The 25,025-nt window shown below is 43.0% G+C and overlaps 1 protein-coding gene across 1 annotated transcript in view; it reads left to right on the top strand.

The window, feature by feature from the left end:
• Window positions 1-25,025, top strand: part of ATP8A2 (ATPase phospholipid transporting 8A2) — a 1,572,980-nt gene that overhangs the window by 1,393,791 nt on the left and 154,164 nt on the right. The window contains exon 33 of the mRNA XM_030202396.1: window positions 23,221-23,309. Coding sequence (XP_030058256.1) covers window positions 23,221-23,309 — 89 coding nt within the window. The remainder of the gene's footprint in view (window positions 1-23,220; window positions 23,310-25,025) is intronic.

Raw genomic sequence — 25,025 nt, 5'->3', positions numbered from 1 at the left:
ACTAACTGAACGGAAAAGCCCTTTCTTTACCGATCCCTTAGCGATTCAGAAAGGAACGGGCATGCTTGAAGGAAATCGCATGCAAATGAGCTGCTCGCTGTTAGCTCATTTGCACATGATTTGCTTCCTAAGGAGGGGAAGCCAGTGCAGAGCAGCCAAGCGTTATGCGTGGCTGCTCTGTGCATGCCAAAGACGGCTTCATACATGCAGACATGGTCATAAATAAATAAGGACCAAGTAAAGTCGGCCAAGTGTTCATTAAGGATGCCCTTCTTTTTTCCATTATCACTTGAGAATGCCCATCTGTTAGGCATGCCCCAGTCCCACCTTTGCTATGCCTCCGACATGCCCCCGGGAACTTTGGTCATCCCCGTGACGGGAAGCAGTTGGGGATGCCCAAAATCGGCTTTTGATTATGCCGATTTGGGCGACCCTGAGAGAAGGACGCCCATCTCCCGATTTGTGTCGAAAGATATTTGTGTCGAAAGATGGGCGCCCTTCTCTTTCGAAAATAAGCCTGATATAAGAGGGAAAAAAAAATGAAGAAGAAAAAAGGGGTGGGATGGAACTACAATAACATATAGGAAAGAAGAGGGGATGATAGAGAAAGGAAGCTGAGACTGGTCTGGTGGGTCCCACAGGTCCTGTCTCCATGCAAACCCAAAATACAATTAGGAGTATGTATCTAGGAAGAGGAATGTTTTAAGATTGGTTTTGTAATTCAGAAGAGATGTTTCATGGTGGAGGTACTGGAGCAACTTATTCCAGTGCTCAGGGGCTTGGACTGAAAAGATGGCTTGTGTTGGTGGAATATTTCTCAAAAGGTTGGAACAGTGAGCAAGTTTTGAAGTCGAGCATAATGTTCTAGTGGTTGTATGTGGGATAAACAGATGGGAGAGATACAATGGTTCACCTGTTTGAAGAATTTTAAAAAGCGGTGAGGAAAAGGGAACCAGTGGGCTGCTTTCAGGAGGGCTGTTATGTGATCAAGCTTTTTTTTGTTGTTGATGAGTTTAATGGCTGTTTTCTGGATAGCTTGTAGATGTCTAATGTCAGTAGTTCTAAGGCCTGTATTTAGAGAGTTGCAATTATCGAGTTTGCTAATGATGAAAGAATGGACGAGTATATTTAGAGCTGATGAATCAAGAAATGGGCGAATTTGATCAAATTTGTCTTAGTTTGTAAAACCATTGTCTGGTGACGGTGGAAATGTGTGGGCAAAACGAGAGTGAAGCATCTAAAGTAACGCCTAAAATTTTTGTGGTGGGTGTTTGTGGGATGGGGGTGGAACCAAGAACAATCGGTTGTAAGAAAGTAGTATTTGGATTATTTGAAAAGAGGACGCAGTTAGATTTATTGGGGTTAAGCATTAATTTGTTATCTTGAATTCAGTCGGTGGTCAGTTTAAGATTCTGGTTATCATCATGGATCATTTAGTTGTCCGAATAGTCTATGGTATGCATCAGTTAGATGTCATGTGCATAGATAAATGATAAATGGTGTGAAACCTAGGAATTGGGCTAAGGTAAGCAGGGGTGCTAGGAAAATATTAAAAAGCATGGGGGATAATAAAGATCTCTGTGGGACTCCTTAAGTTGAAGGGATTTGGGTAGATGTTTCATTAAGGAAGTGAGCTATAATAGACTGTGCAGAAAGGTACAATTGGAACCAGAAAAATGCTGATTCTTGGATGCCTATGTCATTGTCTCTCCAGAAGTATAGTATGATCTACTAAGTCGAAGGCAGAAGAAAGATGAAGTGATAGTAATAGAACAGAGTTGTTGCAGTCTAATCTACAAAGTATGAAGGTAGTAATGCCAAGTAGTGCTGTTTCTGTACTATAGTGTGGCCTGATGCCGGTTTGGTTAGGATGAAGAGCATTAGTTTTTGTCAGAAAATTTAGAAGCTGAGAGTGTATTTTAGTCTCTGCAATCTTATTGAGGAATGGAAGATTGCCAATGAGATAGTAGTTACTTTTATCTGCTGTGAATTTTGAGGAATCTTTTACTTTTGGTTTCACAATAGCTATCTTCCAAGCTGCCAGGACGGGTCCCAAGGAAAGAGAAGATGAAATCGTATGATGGATAAATGGGCCAAGTGCTATGTTGGATCATTTGATGAAGATAGATGGGATAGGATTGTGAGGGGGTTGTAGTTGATTTCATATTTTTTTACAATAGTTTGTAAATGTTTTTATGATGGGATATTAAAGGAGGACAGTGTACTGGTTGAGAGCACAGAAATTGTAGTGGGTACTGCATTATGTGGAGTTGGTGGTAGGGATGAGGGTATTAGTTTTAGAGCTAAAATAATCTGCTCAGTCTTGTGCTGTGGGGAGCATGGTTGAATCAATTGGGGGTAAGCAGGAGGTGGTAAGTGTTTTTAATGTTTGATAGAGTATGGCTATGCTGATCTTGGAGGAGTAATATTTCTTTTTTGCTGCCAGGAATGCATGTTTATAGGAATGAGCTGTGTTTTTATAGATAGTTAAAGATGGCAGTTTGTGTTGACGTCTCCAGAGGTGCTCCGCTTGCCTAAGTTGTTGTTTGTGTGCTTGAAGTTGCAATGAATACCAAGGTTCTTTCCAAGTTTTAGAGTACTCTGTGGAATATTTAGTTATGGGTGCTAGTGTTTCAAAATTGGTATGAAGCTATCAATTCCATGTTTCTACTTGTTCTGAGATATGTTGGGTAATAAATCGGTCTATGTCTAATGAGGAATTGTCTAGAATAGCTTGAGGGCTTAGTTTACTAAGGTCTCAGATTTTGACATCACATGTTGAATGTGTACTTGAGCTAGTAGTGGGGCAAAGAGAGAAAATTTGTAGAGAATGGTCGGTCCATGGCAATTTGACTGAGGCAAAGGAACATAATTTATGAGTTGTTGATGAGTGTGAAAGAACTAAGTCTAAGGTATATGTCAGGTGAGATATATGCTGTTAGATGTCGAGGTCATAAAAGAGAGCAAGAATGAAGTAAAGAGGACCAATGCTGTAGAGACTTGAATGTTAATGTCGCCTGGTATGATAGAGGCCTTTGAGATAACGCAATGATCTGTTAATAATGTTTGAAGTATTTGGAATGAAAGAGAAGATGGTAGGGGAGGATGGTAACCAGGTTTCTGTTAGACATAGGAGGTCTAATTTATGAGTTTGGATTAGGTCATATATGAGGTGATGTTTCCTGCGAGCAGAGCGGGTATTGAGAAGGCCTATTTTGATAGGGGGAGATGAGACAGGCAGTGTGGAAGCGAGGGGAATCAATATGAACTGTCTTACCTGCGGATAATTTGCTCAAGGAGAGTGTCGGTTAGGGCGGTGGCCCCAAATAGCAGGAATTGGGAGTGTTAGGCACATGGAGAAGAAAACAAAACTGGCTTAGGAGCCCAAGAAAACCAATATCCAATATTTTCCCAGGTAGAAAATCCATAGTGAATATGTGCATATTCAAGTGTGTATGAAGGAGCACGCACAAGGAGCAGGTTTGGCGTGTGTACACGGCATACCACTATGCCATGTGCACTGCTTAGAGTGGGAAGATAAGGACGCTACCAGTGGCTTCACTTCCAATGCAAGCAGGTGGGGGCTAGCATGGAAACTGCCGCATTCACGGCGGTTCTGAAGCTTGGGGCACACAAAGAGGATTCCTGTAAAACACCAATTATTATTATTATTATTTATTGCATTTGTACCCCTCATTATCCCACCTTTTTGCAGGCTCAATGTGGCTTACAGAGTAGGGTTATGTTAAAGTCAGTACATGATTAAAATACAGTTGATCAAGGGCTGAGGTAAACAAGGAGTTAGCTAAAGTCAGTACATGATTAAAAGATAGTTGATCATGAGCTGAGGTAAACAAGGCGTTAGATGGACAGATGCTGGGTGGGTTATGTGAAGTGTTTTAGGTGTGCTTGGGTGGTTTGGGGATGATTAGTATCATTGAGGGTGACTTTTGTAAGCTTTGTTAAAGAGGTGTGTTTCCAGAGCTTTGCAGAAGCTGGTTAGATTGTTCATGGTTTTCAGGGCCTTGGGTAGCGCATTCCAAGACTGTGTGCTTTTGTATGCAAAGGTCGTAGCATAAACCTGTTTGTATTTCACTCCTTTGCAGCTGGGGAAATTCAGATTGAGGAATTTGCGGGCTGATCTTTTGGCGTTTCTGGGCGGTAGGTCCACTAGGTTTAGCATGTATAGTGGGGCGTCTGCATGAATGATTTTGTGCACGGTTGTGCAAATCTTGAATTCAATGCGTTCCTTGAGCGGAAACCAATGTAGTTTCTCTCTTAGGGGCTTCGCACTTTCAAATTTAGGCTTTCCAAAGATGAATCTGGCTGCCGTGGTTTGGGTTGTTTGAAGTTTGTTGATGGTCTGTTCTTTACAGCCTGCATACAGAGCATTGCAGTAGTCCAGGTGCCTTATTACTAGCGACTGAACCAGGGTGCGAAAGACGTTTCTTGGGAAAAAAGGTTTAATTCTTTTGAGTTTCCATATCGATTGGAACATTTTTTTCGTTGTGTTCTTCACGTGGGTATCGAGTGTGAGGTTTCGGTCAATGGTGACTCCAAGAATTTTCAGGTTTTCTGAGATAGGAAGTGTGTAGTGAGGTGTGGTTATGGTGGAGTAGTTGTTTGTGTTGTATTGGGAGGTGAGAACTAGGCACTGGGTTTTTGCTGCATTGAACTTTAACCAGAATGAGTCCGCCCATGAGTGCATGATCTGGAAGCTCTGGCTGATCTCGTTGTTTATTTCGTTTAAATCACTCTTAAACGGGATGTAGATTGTGACGTCGTCAGCATATATGTATGGGTTAAGGTTTTGATTGGCCAAGAGTTTGGCTAGTGGTATTATCATTAGGTTGAAGATTGTGGGTGAAAGGGGGGAACCTTGAGGTACTCCACATTCCGGTGTCCAAGGCGCTGATCTGGCAGTCTTCGTTATAACTTGGTAGGATCTAGTAGTGAGGAATCCTTTGAACCATTTGAGAACTGGGCCTCCGATTCCGAAGTATTCTAGTATGTGTATTAGTATTCCATGATCCACCATGTCGAAGGCACTGGACATGTCAAATTGTAATATGAGTATGTTCTTGCCGGTTGCAATTGTTTTTTTGAAGGAGTTCATTGCAGACACAAGTACGGTTTCGGTGCTATGATTTGATCGGAATCCTGACTGTGACTCGTGTAAGATGGAGTGTTTGGTCAGATAGTCCGTAAGTTGCTTCGTCACTATGCCTTCCATCAACTTTGTAGTGAGTAGGATAGAGGCGACTGGTCGGTAGTTAGTTAAGTCCATTGAGCTTTTCTTGGCATCTTTTGGCAGCGGAGTGAGTAATATGTTTCCATTTTCCGTAGGGAAGAGACCATGTAGGAGTCTATAGTTTATTTGATTCGTGAGGTCTTTTTTGAATTGTTTGGGTGCAACTCTTATTAGGCTGGTAGGGCAAACGTCGAGTTTGTACTGAGATTTGGCATATTTTTTGAGCCAGTGTGAGAGTTCATCTACTGAAATTAAGTCAAAATTAGACCATATTCGGTCAGCTGGGTATTCCCCGGGTGTTGGCTCTAGGCATTCAAGGATGCTTGAGTATTCAATGGTGTTACTTGGTATCATGTGTCGGAGCTTTATAATTTTTTCATTGAAATACTTTGCTAGGTTGTCTACTGATGGGGTGTCCGTGTTGTTCGAAGTGACCCATGTGGTGTTTAGGAGATTGTTAACAAGTGAAAAGAGTTTGAGTGTCCTTGTAGTCTGGTCCTATTATGGTTTTGTAATATGTTCTTTTGGTATGTCTGATGCTGTATTTGTATTTTCTTTGTAACTGTTTCCATTCTCTAAGAGTGTGATCATCTTTTTTTTTGCTCCATGCTCTTTCCAGTCTTCTGACCTGTGTTTTTAGTTTTTTCAGTTCTTCATTGAACCATGGGATTGAGTTGATCCTATGCGAGGTTCTGGTTTGGAGCGGGACTATATTGTGTAGGACTGTTCTGCATCTATTATCCCATTCTTGTAAGAATTGGGGTGATTCTGTGGTTGTTATCCATTCGGCGGAGTATATTTGTTGCCAAAATGTTGTAGGGTCGATTTTTCCTCTCGTTGTGTAGGTTCTTTTTTCCTGTTTTGTAGTTTCTCTTTTGTTTTCCAGAGGAGGGAAGTGTTTGCTTTGTAGTGATCTGACCATGGTCTGGTAATCCATTTTGTGTCCTTGAATGTGAGGTTCGCTTCAGATGAAAATTTGTGAGTTATGATGTCCAGTGTGTGTCCATGTTTGTGGGTGGGCTGCATTTTAGGCCAGTGGAACTCCCAGAGTTGGAGGAATTCCTTGCATTCGTGTACATTATTTGAGCCGGTGTCTTCCAGGTGGAGGTTAATGTCTCCTGCTATGATGATGTTCTGGGATGATAAACAAGTATTGGATATGAAGTCTGTAAAGTGTATTTGTGCTTCTTGCCACTTAGCTGGGGGTTTGTAGAATAGGATTATACTTGATCGTGCAAATTCGGGTGAGTGACTCTGACTGAGGCTATTTCGAGTTGGGGGAGGATCGATTCGGCTGTAGTTGTGATTGTAAACTGGGATTTATAGATTATAGCTATACCTCCGCCTCTTTTTCCTTCTCTCATCCAGTGAGTAATTTTGTACCCAGGTGGACAAAGCTCTAGGATTATTGGGTCTTTAGAGTCATGTATCCAGGTTTCATTGATGAGAAGGAGGTCAAGGTGGTCTGCCGTTATCCAGTCGGTTATCGATGTTGTTTTTCTGATTATAGATCTGGCGTTGGTGTATCCTATTTGTATTAGTTGGTGTTTCTTCCTTGGGTTCAGGTTTGTGATGATTTTTATCAATTGTCTATTGTCTTGGTGTGTTGGTTTGGGGACTTCTCTTGGTATTCTTTGTTGGTGTCCATAGGTTTTAAGCTTATCGTGGTCCTTTTTGTTTATTTGGGCGGGCATTCTGTGTGTGTAAGTGATGAATGATTTGTGAGTTGTGTGGTTGTTGGTAATTGTATCGAAGGTTGTATATATGTGTAAGGTTAGGGTGAGACAGTAGAGAATTAAGAGTGTCTTGCTGGGGTTCATATCCACTTTTAAGGCAGTGCAGTAATTTATAAGATAACCATGCAATTATGTCACAGATTTGTATAATTCTGATCAGTGGCTCAGTATGGATTAGTGTGTTGCATTTGGTACTTGATTGTGATTAGAGCGGGTAGAACATGGATAGCGTCTGTAATTCATAATGTAGTTCTAGCAAGGCATGTAAAGCAAGCAAAGCAATACAGTACAGATAAGCAGCATCACGTGCGGCTTATTTAGATCACTTTAGCATAGTGAGATAAGATAAAATAAAATGAAATAGAACAATACAAAACAACCACTTGTTTGATAGCCTAGTGTTGGTGGCTTTCATCGGAATTTCCTGTTTCCCTTAATTTGTGTAACCATCCTCTCTAATGTACATAGAGCGAACAAAGCAAAATAGAGCAGAACAGAGCAAGCAAGCGAGCAGAGACGCAGGAAGCCTGCTGGTAGCATCTCTCATCAGGTCTCCAGTTTGTGTAGGTGTCATCTTGATTGTGCCCAAAGCGGAGCAGAACAAAAGCAGGATGACACAAGATAGTGCAAAGCAGAGCGGCAGCAAGCAGGATCGTGGGTAGCCTAACGGTATCAGTTCTCATCAGGTTTACGTTATGGCAGGTCCTAGTTGGGGCGTACACATATCCTATCCATGTTCAAGCCTCACTGTGCAAGCAGGCCGCGTCCGCGTGGGTCCTCACCCCGGTCGATAGAAGTTCGTAGTTCAGCGTGTGGCGCGTGGTCGGCCAAGCGAGCCCTTCTTCCCCCCGTCTCGGTCCAGTGCCTGCCTGTGTCTCGCACTCCACAGGCACAGCGATGCTCTGGGCCTCCGTTTAATCCACTGTACTAGGTCTGAGTCAGCAAATATGCAGATTTAAACGTTGGCTAGGATATTTTTAATCTAGATATGGTTTAACAGGAAAACAGCTGATACCTCATTATCGTCCACATAGAATGAAGAAATAAAACAAAATCATACAGAATGAGACAACGAGATAAAGCAGAAACAAAAGCAAGCAGGCAGAGTCAAAGGCAGCCTAGCAGCAGCAGCAGCTCTTATCAGGTCTCCAGTTCAACAAACGAAGCAAAACAAAACAGTGAAATACGACGAGTAAGCAGAATCTCAGGCTGCCTAATGGCTAGGGTTCTCATCGGATTTCTGGGTCAATGGTATGGGCTGGTCCTAGTTGGGAATTCGCTCATCCGAACTCATCCGAACTCGCTCAGCTCCAACGTGCAGCAGGTTACATTCGTGTGGGTCCACAGCGTCCTCTGGGTTCCGAAGTCCCCTCCAGCTCTCCCGGCCCCGGATTGTTGGGTCCTCGGCTCGAGTGTCTCCCGTGCTGGAAGGCTGTGTTCGGCAGGTCTCCTGGTGATTTCAGTCTGCCTAGGGGCTTGCGATCTGGTGCGTGGTCAACTATGCAGCTTTCCATCCACCTTGGATCGATCTGGCGTCTCCTCGCGTCGTACACCTCTCGGGCGCATACGGGCACACACGAGGTTCCAGGTTTCTCCACAACACTCTGACTCGGGCCTAGGGAGGGCAGGCCTCGTAGCGGTCTTCTGCGAAGGTCGTCAGTCAGTGAGGTCGGTGAGGTCGGTTTACCAATACAAAACACAGTCTTAGCATGCAGCAAATAACAAGATAAATAGTAGAAAGTGAAAGTCACAAAATAGTAGAAAGTGAAAGTCACAAGGATGTCTCCCATTTCCTGACTCAGTGTAATACCTGCATGTTAGTTGAGTTTAGGCCTCATTACTTGTTTATGCTGCTATAATCTCAGTGGACTCTAGTCTTTCAGTGTGATCACCTGGAACACTTATGAGCTCTATTGCTTGGTTATTCAAAATATTGAGCATTCCAGGCTATGTGATACCCTTAAGGGATGAATTACTTGGAGATACTTTTCTTTGTCTCCATCCGTTGATAGATGGACATAACCCATTTATCCTGGACTGGTCTGGTAGGACTAAAGGAAAGAAAATTATCAGGTAAGACATAAGTTTTCCAGATTATATAAGTTACACACAAAAGTGTAAACCTACTCATTTTCCACAAAGATCTCGCATGTGTGAATGCCCACCTGCAAAGTACACGCTGTTGAAGATATGTGCATACTTACAGAATAGTGCATAGCTGGATTATTGTTATTTATGCACATATGTCTTCACATGCATGGTAAATAACTAGAATAATGGCATTTATTTTATTTGATGCCTAATTTTAGACAGCTTCTTAATATAATTTCCTCCATAGTGCCATGGCAGTCAGAGAAGAGTTTCATCAGTATTATCTGGATATGGCCCTACTGAACAGCACTTATCCACGTAGGAACTGCTGTTGAATATCGGGGCCTTAGAGACTGTAAAGGGGGGGTCCGCTTCCTCCTCTTGTTTGGAGCCAGCAAGCCTGCGGGGCTCCCAGGGTTCCAGGACAGAATGCTGCTGATACTGCCTCGAGCAATTTCTCCCCCTGCTGGGGCTGGGGCTGGGGCTGGGAATCCATTCCATTTTTTTAGGACTACTCTCTTCTCTCATTCTTGCAAGGACTTCTGGGACCCATAGTTCTGGGCTCAACTGCTTCACTGGAGAATCTCTGGGGCTTGCCTTGTCACAAGACTTACTCATCATTGCAAATGTAATCACTGTTTAAAGGCTTAATGCAAGTCAACCTGGAAATTGGCCAGCTTGCAATCTTTATTAAAGCATTTTCCATGTATAAAGCAGGTTTTACATGTGGAAATAACTCTTATAAAATTGTGGGTATATATGCAGATAAAAATAAACTTGCTGAGAAGATACTGATACTTATACATAGAACATTCGTAAGCATTCCTGAAGGCATGGGGCCCTTTTACTACCTGGCAGTGGGGCTACCGCTAGGTTTGCACACAAGAACTCAGCCCTACCACCTGGCTTGCTCAGGAGCCTAGCAATAGAACGGGCTTTCGGCATGCGCTGTTGGCAATAGCAATTTTGTTTTTATTTTCTAGCACTGGAGCCCTCCTAAATAGAATGCGGGAAGGGCCTCCCTGAGCCAATGACCACACGCAATGTGTTTGATTAGCACATGGCTATTTTCCTTTTATCCACAGTAGTAAAAGGTGGCCTCAGTGCATGGCTAGACTGCACATCAATGCCATTACAGGCATTACTGTCCACCTTTTACTGCCGTTTGGTAAAAGGACCCCATAGTTTGGATGAAGCAGAGTGGAAACGTGATTTGCACGCATATTTTTGTAAAATCCATATGTACATGAATAAAGTAGTGCATGCGCACATTCACAACTTTTCGGAGCAGTTGTAACTTTGTACAGTAGAATTTGCGGGCTTCTGGAAGTCATTAGAGGAACCTATTTTATAAAAGCACATACAGCAAGATTCCATGAAATTGCGCTCAAAAATCACTAAGTGTGATTTTATAAAGGACATATGCTGTTTATAGAATCACACTTAGCCGTGATTTCCACACCCTAACTGTGGGTGTCAGACTTATGCCTGCTGAAATCTGTTGTAAATGCTGGCACCCAAGTTGGGTGCACTGATCCATTATTCTGTAACTATGCACCCCTAACACAGTCATGGCCCTCCCATGGCCATGCCCACTTTTGAGTTGCTTGCTCAAAAACCTGCAGCCAGATGCATGTGCAAATCCTTATTGGTGGCAATTGATGTCAATAATTAGTTGTTAGCAGCCAATAATTGCTTGTTAATAAGCTCATTAGCCAATTAAGTTGTGCATACATCTCAGGATAACACTATATATAGAATCTGGGGGATAGAGTGGTTCTGAGCACTCATCCCAAGTTCTTTCTTCAGGTAGTGTCAAAGTTGCATCTTAATCTGTCTACTGATCTGCCAGTATTCTTTCCTAAACCTCGTGCCCACAAAGGTGAAAGCACACTGCACACATTAGATTGCAAGAGAACCTTTGCCTTGTATCTAGAGCTGCAAGGACCATAGAAAATCTACTCTGCTTTTTGTTCCTTTGGACCCAAACAGGATGGAGGCTGCCATCAGCAAACACTCTAATTGGCTAGGTGTTCTTCCTTTCAGTGTTGCATATTTACAGTTTTAATTACATTTTTATATTTTCACAAGGCTTAGTTGCAGAAACATAGCAATTTCAAGTCCTCTCAACACATGGAATTGAACCTTTCAATAAAAATCTTTTTGATTCTGAACTATTGGAATCCATGGTTTTTTAGTGCCTCAAGTTCCTTCCTTCTTGCTGTTGCATACTTGGGAGGCTCACATCTCCTTTTTTTTGTTCTACATATATACCAAATATAATACAACTCCTTCCTCATAAAAACTTGTTGGCGACTAGTTATCTGTTCCCCCACTTTTTATTGGAAGACATAAGTCACAGTTATGACGCTGATTATCATGCCAATAGGATTTCAGTGCCAAATAATTATGAAGCATAATTATTTCCATGTTTACTGTAGGTTGGTATTATCATGTCTCACTAGATTTTGGATACAGTTTCATGATATTAAACACTGAAGGGATTGTGAGGATAACGAATTGAGCTTCACGTGTTTGAAGTCAGAAAGTCAAAGCCTTCTGCAACATTTTCAACTCATTCACCATAAGATTCCTTGTTTGAAAAAAAATGTAGTTTCCCTGCTTCTTCTCTAGGTCTGGAAAGTGAGTGAAAACTCCCACCAAGTTGTACATGCCAGAATTTCAGCTTAATTCTGAAAGCATTAAATGATCCAGTCAGCTGTGTCAGTTTTTTCTTTCCCTTAAAGTTCAAGGTTCACAAAATTCAATGCAGAAGTGAGACCAGTAAGAAACATCAAGTAAGTCATCCATCACTGAGAACTGAGCTCCTGGTAGTGTTGATTTCTTTCTTTTAAAAATGTTTTTATTTCTGGAAGAAATTCTTGGAAATGCTTCATTGCTTTTTCCCTGCTGAGCTATCACACTTCGGAATGCAGAATAAGATCATCATACTCCCTATCAAGTTCAGCCAAGAGTGTCTGGAACAGTGTGTGTTACAGTGCCTTGGCCCACATGCAGTGGACAGCCTTCTCAATCACATGCCTAAAATTTAACATGATGGAACATATTTAGTAAAGAAAGTGAACACACATTAAGAAGACAAATTTATAAAGACTCTCCCTTGTGTAAATTCAATTTTATGCACAGAAAAGTCTTTATATAAAATTGTGTGGCTGTATATACACATACGTGTATGCTGGCTGCAAGTTGCTGATGGCAGAAATTTTTTTTGCAGAAAAGCAGAACAAGGTGGCATGTCTCATTCACTGGAAACTCTGTAAGCATTATAACATCAGTGTACCGGAAAAGCATTAAGATCATGACTCTAAGAGAACTGTGGAAAACCAAGATGTTATGATCACCTGGGACATCTCCATCCCAACTAATAAAGAACTGGATACAAGAAAAACAGACATAGTTGTAAAAGAGAAAAAGACCAGAACAGCATTGATTATAGAAATGTCAGTCCGAAGCAATTACTCGGTGAATTGCGTGGAGAGAGAGAAGGTCCTCAAGTACCAAGATGTGTAGTCCAAGATGAAGAAAATGTGGCAGAAAGATACAGAAATGTTTCCCATTGTTTTGGGTGCCGCAGGCTTAATCAAAAAGAACTTCCAAGTGCACCTAAGTTATCTATATATCATAGGCGGTCGGTGGCCCAACTGTTTGGGGAGGCTAAAGGGGGCGGGGTTAGGGTGGGGCCAGGGGTGGAGCTTAAATCCATAATTGTCTGATCACACACAGAAAAAAAAAAAAAATAAATGTCACAATTAATACCTTTTATTAAATTTAGATATTAGCTATGTATCATATGTCAAAGAATAAAGTGGTTGCTCAAAGCATATACTAACCACAATCGCTCAACTGCAAAACACTATGCACAACTTTGTGCAAAAACACACTCAGAACCTTACTGTACCATAAATATTACACTGGGCAGAACCTAATACACCAATATACCACCCATACGGAAAATGTAGACCGTCAACAATATTGAAACAAGGGATCATAATATCACAATTCTCATGTAGAGCCACAAAACATCCAAATTCATGTTTAATGTGGGATAAAATGTCATAAATAAGTAAATAAACTTTTAATGTTGAACACCTAATTCTCAAAGTGGACATATTCCAAACACTATAATGAAAATAAAATGATCTTTTCTACCTTTGTTGTCTGGTGACTTTGTTTTTCTGATTGTGCTGGCCCAGTATCCGATTCTGCTGCTATCTGTCCTCTTAACTCCGCTTCCAGGGCTTCCTTTCCATTTATTTGTTTACTTTCCGCCTTTCTTCTTCATTTCTTGTCCTACATCCGTAAGTAAAAGCTGGGTCCTCCGCAAACTTGACTGTCCAGTGGATCCAGCTTTTGCCTATTTTCTTCATCCATGTGCAGTTTTTCTCCTCTCTTCCTTTTCTGTTATCTCATCTCCTTCCTCACTCCTCCCTCCCCCTCCATGTCCAGCAACCCTCCTCTCCCCCCTACCCTCCCCTCCATCCACCCATGTCCAGCAACTCTCCTCTCCCCTTCTTCCACCATGTCCAGCAAACCTCCTCTCCCCTTCCCTCCATCCAGCAACCCTCCTCTCCCCTGCCCTCTCCTCTCCCCATCCCTCCATCCAGCAACCCTCCTCTCCCCTGCCCTCTCCCCTTCTTCCACCATGTCCAGCAACCCTCCTCTCCCCTTCCCTCCATCCAGCAACCCTCCTCTCCCCTTCTTCCACCATATCCAGCAACCCTCCTCTCCCCTTCTTCCACCATGTCCAGCAACCCTCCTCTTCCCTTCCCTCCATCCAGCAACCCTCCTCTCCCCTTCTTCCACCATGTCCAGCAACCCTCCTCTCCCCTTCCCTCCATCCAGCAACCCTCCTCTCCCCTGCCCTCTCCCCTTCTTCCACCATGTCCAGCAACCCTCCTCTCCCCTTCCCTCCATCCAGCAACCCTCCTCTCCCCTTCTTCCACCATATCCAGCAACCCTCCTCTCCCCTTCTTCCACCATGTCCAGCAACCCTCCTCTCCCCTTCCCTCCATCCAGCAACCCTCCTCTCCCCTTCTTCCACCATGTCCAGCAACCCTCCTCTCCCTTCCCTCCATCCAGCAACCCTCCTCTCCCCTGCCCTCTCCTCTCCTTCCACCATGTCCAGCAACCCTCCTCTCCCCTTCTTCCACCATGTCCAGCAACCCTCCTCTCCCCTTCTTCCACCATGTCCAGCAACCCTCCTCTCCCCTGCCCTCTCCTCTCCCCTTCTTCCACCATGTCCAGCAAACCTCCTCTCCCCTTCCCTCCATCCAGCAACCCTCCTCTCCCCTGCCCTCTCCTCTTCCCTTCCCTCCATCCAGCAACCCTCCTCTCCCCTGCCCTCTCCTCTCCCCTTCTTCCACCATGTCCAGCAACCCTCCTCTCCCCTTCCCTCCATCCAGCAACCCTCCTCTCCCCTTCTTCCACCATGTCCAGCAACCCTCCTCTCCCGTCTGCCCTGTTTCCTCCCCCCCCCCCCCCCGCCGTACCTTTAAATATTATAGTTTTGCTGGAGTCGCGGGCAGCCAGCATTGAAGACATCGGCAGGCTTACGCCGGTTCCAGCAACCTTCCCTTCCCTCCCTCGTTGCAAGTCGGATGATGGCTCCGCCCTCGTAGAAACAGGTACTGAGATTAGCAGTAGGTCCGAGCTGATAGAATGGTGTACAATGCCCTCTTTCAGCAACATTCAAGGTAAGAACTAAGTGCTGTAACGTGGCTAACAGATGAAAGGGATCTAAAAGTGTCTTACATAAATGGCGTAACAAAAAATGGGCGGAAGATATCCAGAAGGACCAGACTAAAGCCACAAATATAAAAGCAAAAAAAGTTTATTATGTACATATGAGTTTATCTTGTTGGGCAGACTGGATGGATCGTGCAGGTCTTTTTCTGCCGTCATCTACTATATTATTATGTTTAGTTTTCTCTCTCTCTCTCTCTCTCTCTCTCTCTCTCTCTCTCTCTCTCTCTCTCTCTCTCTCTGTTCCCTTTGTTGTGCTGAGCTTTGGCTTTCCTCCCTGTGGTTCTGCCTCTATTTGGCAGTTCCTCTTGTCCCTGTATTGTGCTCCTGTTTGTTTGTTTTAAGTTATTTTTGTTTGCTGAATCTGTCTCCTGCTTCCAGTGAGCAGTGTTCCTTTTCTGGTCTGTGTTTGTCAAGGCAGCTTCCTCTGTTTGCTTACACTTCCCTTTCCTTGTGTGCTGTGTGGCACTGCCCTGTATATTCCTATAGCAGTTCCCTTTTCCCTTGTGTGTTGTGGGGCCAGCTTTGTGTATTCTTATAGGTAGTTCTCCCTTTACCTTTGTGTGCTGTATGGTACAGCCTAGTGTGTTCCTTTGTGGGGCTTCCTGTATCTTTGTATGCTGTAGGTGCAGCCTAGTGCCCATGAGTGCTGTATGGCACACTTTAGAGTATTCCTTGATTGGCTTCCCCTTTCCCTGTGTGCTGAATGGTTCAGCCTAGAGTGCATTCCTATAGTTGATTCGATCTTTCCCTTGAGTGCTGTATGGTACAGCCTAGATTTTTCCCATCTGGGGCTTCCTGTATTCTTGATCACCCTGTGGCACAGCTTTGTGTATACCTTTAGAGGCTTCTGTCTCTCACCCCTTCCCTTGTGTCTCTTCCCTGCACTGTGTGCGCTGCTTGTGCACCAGTTCCTTGGGGAGCCCTTTTGTCACGTTTGTGACTGCTTTCCATGTGGATGCTCTCCTCGCCCGCTGGTGGCCAGAACTGGTGGCTGCTATGGACTGTTTTCTGCTGTCTTCTATGTTCCAGACTTCAGAGAGTCCGGTCCAGATTTTCCAGGTTGCCAGACTTGCTCTGCTGGTTTGTCCTTGAACAGCAACCTTACTTGGCTGGTGATTGCTGCAGCTGAGTGTCAGCTGCTGATGGGCTTATTAGCTTCTGTGAGCCTTGCTTGCTTTGCCTGGATATCAAAGGTCTTCCATGAGTTCCTGTTGGTTTGCTCGAGTTCCTGCTCTGAAAGTTTCCTGTGTGTTTGACCCTGCCTGTTCCTGGACATCTCTTGATTTCTGCCTGCCTAAAGACTCTGGTTAGTTTATGGATTACCCTTGTTTGCCGCCTGCCTAGAGACTTTGCCTGGACCTGATTACTGCTTTTGTTAGCCACTTGTCTAGAGACTTTGCCTGGACCTGATTACTGCTTTTGGTAGCCACCTGCCTAGAGACTTTGCCTGGATGTGATTGTTTGCTGCCTACTATTAAAGTCTCTTCTAGTTATCCTGTGGTTCCTGCCTGTTATGTTCAACCTTGCTTTTTGCTTGGGTGATTTCCCTGCTGCTGCTGCTCCTCGGCAGTGGTCCAAGGGCTCACAAACCTAGTTGCTGCATTGTGACACCTTTGTTGTTCTTTCTCCCTTCCCAGAGTGTGATTGGGTTCCCGGTCGGCCTTGAGGCCCGCTTGCTTGGACTCTGCGTGAGTGGGTTCCCGATTGGCCGTGAGGCCCACCTGAATGCTCTATCTCCCATTTTCTGGTGGTGCCTGTTGGCTGTTGTGTGTGTGCAGGGCTTGGTGGCTGGGGTGGTGGGAAGGGCCTGTTCGGTCTACCCTGGGCCTTGGCCAAAACCCTATACTAGGCCTCAGCCTGGACTCAAGGGCTCACGTCCCGAATAACACCCACATGCATGCAGTCTCATGATTCGTGCTATTTTAATTCTAAAACTGTGTCCTATATTGCTGACTCTGGATTGTTAGTACTAGAAAATGTCTTATCCAGTTGATTTGCCTTTTTTAAAAAATGTTTTAATGCACTTCTTTTAAAACTGTGCAATATGAGGCATCACATGTAAATAGTGACATTCTGAAACTGCAAATTATTTGTATATGCAGTCTACTAAAATGTTGCGATTTACATATGTAAATGACATGTGGGGCTTTTAAAAGGACCTCCTTATACTTCTCCCTTTTTTATTGGAAAATTCACTTTACCTTGAAGCTTCACAGTTATTAATCAAAAATATCAAGCTGGTTTAAATAGCTCAGTGGCATTAATGTAAGGAGGTGAGCCTTTTTCAAATGACAAAAAACTCTGGAATGAGAGGGCATAGTTTGAAGTTAAGAGGTTATAAGTTCAGTAGTAATCTAAGGAAGTACTTTTTCACAGAAAGGGTGGTGGATGTGTGGAATAGCCTCCCAATGGAGGTGGTGGAGACAAGGACTGTGTCTAAATTTAAGAAAGCATAGGACAGGCACGTGGGATCTCTTAGGAAAAGGAGGAGGTAGTGGTTGCCAAGGATGGGCAGACTGGATGGGCCATTTGGCCCTTATGTGCCATTATGTTTCTATGTTTAGAAGCATTTCTATTAGTGTACTCACCACTGAGGTCAGAATAACAGGCCTGTAATTCCCAACCAAGGAGGTTTAATAAGACAGGAGACAGCATGATGTCAAAAGGCTGAAGCAGTCTCCTTACGTAGCCGCCATATTGGTACTTCCAAAATAAAGAAAAGAGGCTACCAGCTGCTGTATCCACATTGTCATTATTCGTTTTTATTGTATATCAGTTAGATTTAGAAACATGCTGACTTGTGGAGTATACAGATGTACACAGAGGAACTATCACAACGGAATAACCTTTCATTGGTTAGAGTAGTCTTTCGCTTTATCATAAGAGAAAATCCCCAAATGTGAAAAGAGAGTTTCTAGCATGACCTGCTCCACCGGCACCGGAGGAGCTAGTGAGATCGAGTCATTCATTTCATCCCAGGTAGCAAAACCACCCTTCCTCAACATTCCTGCAAAGCTCAGTCAAAGTCGCATCCCGTCCTAGGCCCCCATCCTCAACTCTGTGGCTGCTTTAACGGATCTTCTGCTGAGCAAGAAGTGCACAGCAATCATCTCACCGAACAATCATTGACAAGCAGCACGTGACACACAAGCAACCAACTGGAACAGCTTTAGATTTTTACAGATGCCTCACATATAGGCAGTCATAAGAGTTTGCTATTGTTTTTACGTAGAAATATCTTTATTGTCATCATAAGCAAAAATAGAGGCATATAGTGCAGCACTGAAATCTATAATACATCAATGCAATTAGCAAAGCAATATCTTGGAGAATGTCAAAAACATTTTGAATATAACTCTCCCCCCTCCACAGACCCCTCGAAAGCTCCCCAAATCCCATCATAACTCCCATTACATCCCTCCCCAATCCCTTCCTAACAGGGAGAATGCAAAACCTAGGAGATTTAGTAAGACAATATAAACCTCACGATTGCTATTGTTTTGGGCTAACCAATATGGCGGCAAGCTCTGCCAACTGACTTCAGCCCAGATAGTGGGCCAGATAGACTCATGCCATCTCCTGTCATTAAATCTTCTTGTACCCAATCTCCTCCTTACTTCCACACTTGTGCATTGTGCAGAGGGATCACATCTGCCCTTCTCCAGGACCACTCCAGAATCTAAGGAATCATTGAAAAGATAAGATAATGGAGCCACCAGAACGTCTCCGTTCCTTGAGTCCCCTTGGATGTATCTCATCAGGCCCCATTGCTTTGTCTATTTTTAGTTTAGCTAGCTCCTCACAAGCACAGTCTTCTGAGAATCAGTCCAGGTCTACCACACATCCATTCCCATTAGCATTTGTTTTCTGCAGTTCTTTCCCTGGCCTTTCACCCATGAACACGGAACAGAAATAATTGTTAAGCAGTTCAGGTTTATCCTTAGCTTCTAGATATTCCTCTTCTTCACCTTTGAGCCTCACAATGCCTTTTTGGCACTTCATCCTATCACTTACATCTCTAAAAATGTCTTGTCCCCCAATTTTACAATATTGGCTATCTTTTCTTTCATTTGCATCTCTGGTTTTCTGAGAGCTTTTCCAGCTTCTCTTAGTTTTTCCAGGTATTTTTGCCTGTCTTTCTTGTTCTTTGATGTCTTGTAATTTATGAAGGCTAACCATTTTTCCCATACCTTTTTATCTACTACATTTGACAACCAAAGCAACCTTCTTTTCCTCTTACTTTTATGTTCCTTTCTAACATAAAGATTTGTCACCTTTAAAGTAGCTCCTTTTAGTTTTGCAGTTCTACTTCCTTCAGCAGTTCCCATCCAACTAACTCTTCCTTGAGATGTTCCCTCATCTTGACAAAGTTAGATCTTTTGAAGTCTAGAACCTTCAGTCTTGAATAAGCCCTCTCCTGAGTCTTAATATTGAACCACACCATTCGATGATCACTAGATGCCAAACAATCACCCACTGTAACATCAGAAACTGTAAGCACCAGGTCCAGAATAGCTCCAACCCATGTGGGTTCCATTACCAACTGCTGGAACTGTTCTTCCTATAGAGAATCCAAGATCCCCTTGCTTCTAGATGACCCTTAGCATGGATGGCCCAATCAATGTCCAGCATATTAAATTCACCTATTAAATTCTACTAAGGAGGTACCTTAAGGAGACTCTGGAGATAGCATCTGTTGTCTCCTTGCAATTCTTAATTGTTATTACTTGCCTGGAAAGAGGAAACTTCAAGGTGCCCAGCAAGAGGGGGATCTATTGGCTTCTTCTGAAATTGATTTTACAGCATTCTTTGAGGATACCCAAGATTTGATAAATACTAGGCCCACTCTACTGGTCCCCTTGGCTTATGATTTATATAGAAATATGATATTGAAAAATATTTTTAAAAGAAAGATATTAATTTCCATGGTGCAAAAATTAGTATTATTCCTGATGTTGCCAGAGCAACACAACTCAGGCATAATGCGTTGTTAGCTCTGAAGGCTAGATTTTTTGCCCTGGGTGCTTCTTTTTTCTTACATTTCCATGTAGATGTTTTCTTTCTATCCAGGGAAAGATTTTGTATTTATTGCAATTGGAACAATTTTAAAAGACCATGAGAAATAAGTGCTTTGGGCTATTGTGAGTACATAAAAATGGTTTAATGCCTAGTTAGTGTTAGGTTATCCTAATTTGTTTTCCTTGATATTTCATTTAGTTGGTAATGCTATCTTCCGTGGTGTGGGTTGGTTGGTTTTCCTTCGTCTGTTCAGTCCAACCCCACTAAAAAAAGATGGTTTTGAAACAGAAAGTCAGACGAGCCGAACATAGGAGCCGACTCTGTGGGTGCTGTGGGTGCTTGGGCACCCCCATTATTGAGAAAATTCCTTTTATGTGTCCAGGGAGGGGTTTTTTCCACTGGGCTTAGCACCCCCAATAATTTTGAAAAGTTGGCTCCTATGGAACCGAACACATGTGTTGGTGTAGGCATATCCCTCAAACTTTAGCTAGTTACAAACAAGTTGCCTGTTCCTACAAAGTTGCTTTATTAACAGCTGAGAAAAGCTACTATACTAAAAGGATTTCTAATGCTCCCACCTCTGCAGTGCTCTATAGTGTCCTCAAACCCTTAACTGCCTGTTCCTTGAGCAACTGCTCAAATGATGCTGAATGGCTCAAGACTTGCAACCCATTTTGTTGGTAAGATTACAACTCTGTGAGCTACTTTTCCCATTTTGTCTGTCCCATCTCCTACTTTGGCAGAATCCCCTGTACAGTTGCTGTATGATCCTTTGGAGAACTTTACCATTCCTTCCTTTCCAGCTTTCTCGTCACTTGTTCACACTATGAAGTTGACAGCAGCTCTACATGACCCTCTGCCTCCTGCCGCATCAATCAGCTCCTGGACATCTTCCTTCCATTCATTTTTTCCATGATTTCTACCAGTCTATCTGAGGGCTGTGTCCCACAGTATTGGAAAACAGCCGCTATCTTGCCTAAGATTAAAGAACCCTCCAAACCCTCTACTGCCCTCAGTAACTTCCGTCCTATTGCTAATTTGCCTTTCCTTGCTAAGGTCACAGAATCAATTGTTCATGCCCAACTGATAGAATTCCTTGATAGAACACAGGCCATACACCCTAACCAGACCAAATTTTGAAGTCACCATAGTACAGAAACAACCTTACTGGGAATCATAACCTTCATCTACTCTCATCTTGATCATGCCAAAGCAGTCATTCTACTCCTATTTTAAACCAGTGGCGTAGCCACAGGTGGGCCTGGGTGGGCCAGGGCCCATCCACTTAGGGCTCAGGCCCACCCAAAAGCAGCACATATTTAGTGCTAGCTAGTGGGGATCCCAAGCTTTGCCAGCTTAAGACCTCCCTCTAATGGTGCTGAAAACACTGATTTCCACTTCAGCAATCTAAGCTTCCTAAGCTGCTGATACTGGCCTCATCGCATTGGGGGTGGGGGTGGGGAGGAGAACACTTGGTGCCTACCCACTTCTTGACTAGGCCCACCCAAAATCTGCTGTCTGGCTACATCCCTGTTTTAAACTACAGATTATTTGCTCCATACAGAAACTGCTTCATCCCCCTGCCATTGCCACTCTCATCCACCTGCTCATCATCAGTCATTTGGATTACTGTAATGTCCTTTATAAAGGCCTTCAGGTTAAATATGTTCAACTTGTACAAAACACGGCTATAAAACGTCTTACTGGACACAGGAAATATGATCATGTCACTCCACTTCTATGATCAGTGCACTGGTTACAACTACTGCTGCGTCCTATTATCTTCAAAATACTATTTTTGGTTTATAAGATTTGCAGCTCGGGAAAGCCCCTGTTTCTCTTTAGTCTCCTGACCACCTACTGCTCTCCCAGGACTCCCAAGTCTTCCCAGCTTGATCTACTCATTTTTCCTTCTTTCAGAGCCCCCGCTCATGCCACTATTTGCCATTCTATCTTTTCAGTTCTGGGCCCGGAGCTTTGGAACAAATTACCCCAACATCTCAAATTGTGTTCCTCCCTTCAGCAATTTAAAGTCAGACACACCTGTTTTCGAAGGCCTATGGCTGACCTCTGTCTCTTTGGGATCTTCGATAGCTTGCCTGAAATATGCCTTTCTCTCCCCCCCCCCCCCCCCCCCCCACACACACACACTTTCCTATCAATTATTGTAGTTCTGCCTCCCCCCCCCCCCTTTTTTCTTCTCTCTGTCTTATTTTCTCCTTTCATACCTTTTGATTAAGTAGCTACTCAGATATTGCCATTGATTGGGCAGGGTAGAGGTCTACAATAAACTTGGAAACTTATAACTTTGATTCCATTTTGTATATCACTTTTAATATTTAGTTGAAATTGTGTTTATAAAATTATAAATTTTTAAAAAATCACATATTAGTAGTACTTCCACTTTCAGATCTATCTTGTGAATGTCTTCAATTAAATCTCTATCCATTTCTTCTGACTGTGAAGGAGGCCTGTATATCACACCGATGTAAATACATTTTCCATTCCCTCTTTCCAGATTAATCCACAGTGCTGCTTCCTTACTCCATAGGTCCTGCAATTCTGTCACTTTAATATTATTCTTAACATATAATGCCACTCCTCCACCGTTTTTACCTACCCTGTCCTTCCTGAATAGATTATAGACAGGTATACCTGTATCCCAGTTATGGTTCTCTGTGAACCATGTCTCCATGACCACCACTAAATCCAAGTCGGCTTCTAGCATTACAGCCTCTAGATCTAGAAATTTGTTTCCCGTACTACGCACACACAGTTACCCCAGATCTATGGCTGGCATAACTGAAGGTGTCTAGATTTTAGGTGCCCCAATATCAGATTACACTAGTATTCTATAATGGCATCTGGGCACCCAGATGCCAATATACTATATGCTTTCACCTTGCAGCATTGAGATAGCTAAAAGGAGGCACCCACTTGTAGATTTACCTCCTAAGGGTACTTAAGATAAGGTGCTGCATCTATGGGAATTAGTTTTACGGTTCTTGGAAAATCATATCAATTGTCCCATACAATATAGCTGGATAGAATGAAATCTGGCCTTTTGAGTTCAAACAAGGGGTGGTAAAGGAGAAGAGTAGGAGAAAAAGGAATGTTTGTTTCGTGGTAGGTGTGTTACTTTCTAATCCATTCTTGGATGATGATGTCAATTATTCACCATCATCCATGCCTACTGAAATTTTAAAAAAATTTGAAAAAGCATAAGAAGTTAAAAAAATTTTAAAAAAGTAGATGAGAGATAATGAGCCTGGAAATTGCCTTCTATCCATTCTGCTAATCCATGTTCTATTGCCTGGAAGATGGAATGAATCATAATTTATTTCTTTTTATATGCAGGCAAGAATGGTGCTGAAGTCTGGATACTTCTGGCTTGGATTGCTTCTGGTTCCCACTGTATGCCTTATTAAAGATGTGGCATGGAGAGCGTAAGTTTATTTATTTATTTATTATTTGGATTTTGCTCATACATTTTTCAAGGTGAGTTACATTCATGTACACCGGGTATTTTCCCTGTCCCTGGAGAGCTCACAATCAAAGTTTGCACCTGAGGCAAAGGAGGGTTAAGTGACTTGCCCAAGATCACAAGAAGCAGTAATAGGATTTGAACCAGACGCCTCTGGATATCAAGACCAGTGCTCTAACTACTAGGCCACTCCTCCACTAAACTAATACATCATTAGTTATTCATTCCAAATACCCTTCCTGATATAAAAATATTTTTACCTACTCTTGTCAATCAGAGTTTCAGGTAAAAGGTTTGTTAATTTGTTATATCTCTATGGAATTCCCAAATCAATATTTTATGTACATCCATGGGAAGTTGAATATTATTAGTGAGGTTGATATTCAGAAGATTTGTCTACCTAATTTTTGAAGTAATCTGATCAACCCACAACATTTAAAAGAGACACAAAGGGACAGTAATGGGGTGTTCCCAGGGCTTGTTTTCAGATTGTTCAGCTAGTGAACAATAGCTGGTCAAAATTAGCCAGTTATGATTGCAGAAATGCTGTTTTAAAGTTAGTCAGATAGGCAGTAATTTTATAAGGAGTCGTCTAGTTTTAAGAGGCAGAAATGCACATAAATGGTAGTATTCTAGTCATTTATGTGCATGAGAAGCCACTTACTTGCATAAAGGGGATCCTGTGGGATGCTCTCAAGACTGTACTTAGGGGACACTTAATACAAAAGGGAGCCCAGCGTAAGAGGGAAAGGGAGGCCCACGAACTGCTACTACTACTACTACTACTTATTTCTATAGCGCTACTAGACGTACGCAGCGCTGTACACTTGAACATGAAGAGACAGTCCCTGCTCGACAGAGCTTACAATCTAATTAGGACAGACAAACAGGACAAACAAGAGATAAGGGAATATTAAAGTGAGGATGGTAAAATAAGGGTTCTGAACAAGTGAACAAGGGTTAGGAGTTAAAAGCAGCATCAAAAAGGTGGGCTTTTAGCTTAGATTTGAAGACGACCAGAGATGGAGCTTGACGTACTGGCTCAGGAAGTCTATTCCAGGCATAAGGTGCAGCAAGATAAAAGGAACGGAGTCTGGAGTTAGCAGTGGAGGAGAAGGGTGCAGATAAGAGAGATTTACCCAGTGAATGGAGTTCCCGGGGAGGAATGTAGGGAGAGATGAGAGTGGAGAGGTACTGAGGAGCTGCAGAGTGAATGCACTTATAGGTCAATAAGAGGAGTTTGAACTGTATGCGAAAACGGATAGGAAGCCAGTGAAGTGACTTGAGGAGAGGGCTAATATGAGCATAACGGCACTGGCGGAATATTAGTCATGCAGCAGAATTTTGAACAGATTGAAGAGGAGAGAGATGGCTAAGTGGGAGACCTGTGAGAAGCAAGTTGCAATAGTCTAAGCGAAAGGTGATAAGAGAGATTGTGGATGCTTTCCAAAGTGCTCTGCTCAGACAAATGGTGAACGAACCCACGAGGGAGGGAGCCACGTTAGATCTGGTACTCACAAATGGGGATAGTGTGTCAAATGTCCGAGTGGCTGCACACCTGGGAAACAATGACCATCAAACGGTTTGTTTTGATGTAACGGCTCATGTGGATGGCGGCCACTCTAAACTCAAAGTCCTGGATTTCAAGCGAGCTGACTTTAACAAAATGGGAGAATAC

The sequence above is a fragment of the Microcaecilia unicolor genome, chromosome 4 (genome assembly GCF_901765095.1).
Source record: "Microcaecilia unicolor chromosome 4, aMicUni1.1, whole genome shotgun sequence".
NCBI classification, from domain to species: Eukaryota; Metazoa; Chordata; class Amphibia; order Gymnophiona; family Siphonopidae; genus Microcaecilia; species Microcaecilia unicolor.
This window is presented reverse-complemented; position numbering and strand designations above follow the sequence as displayed.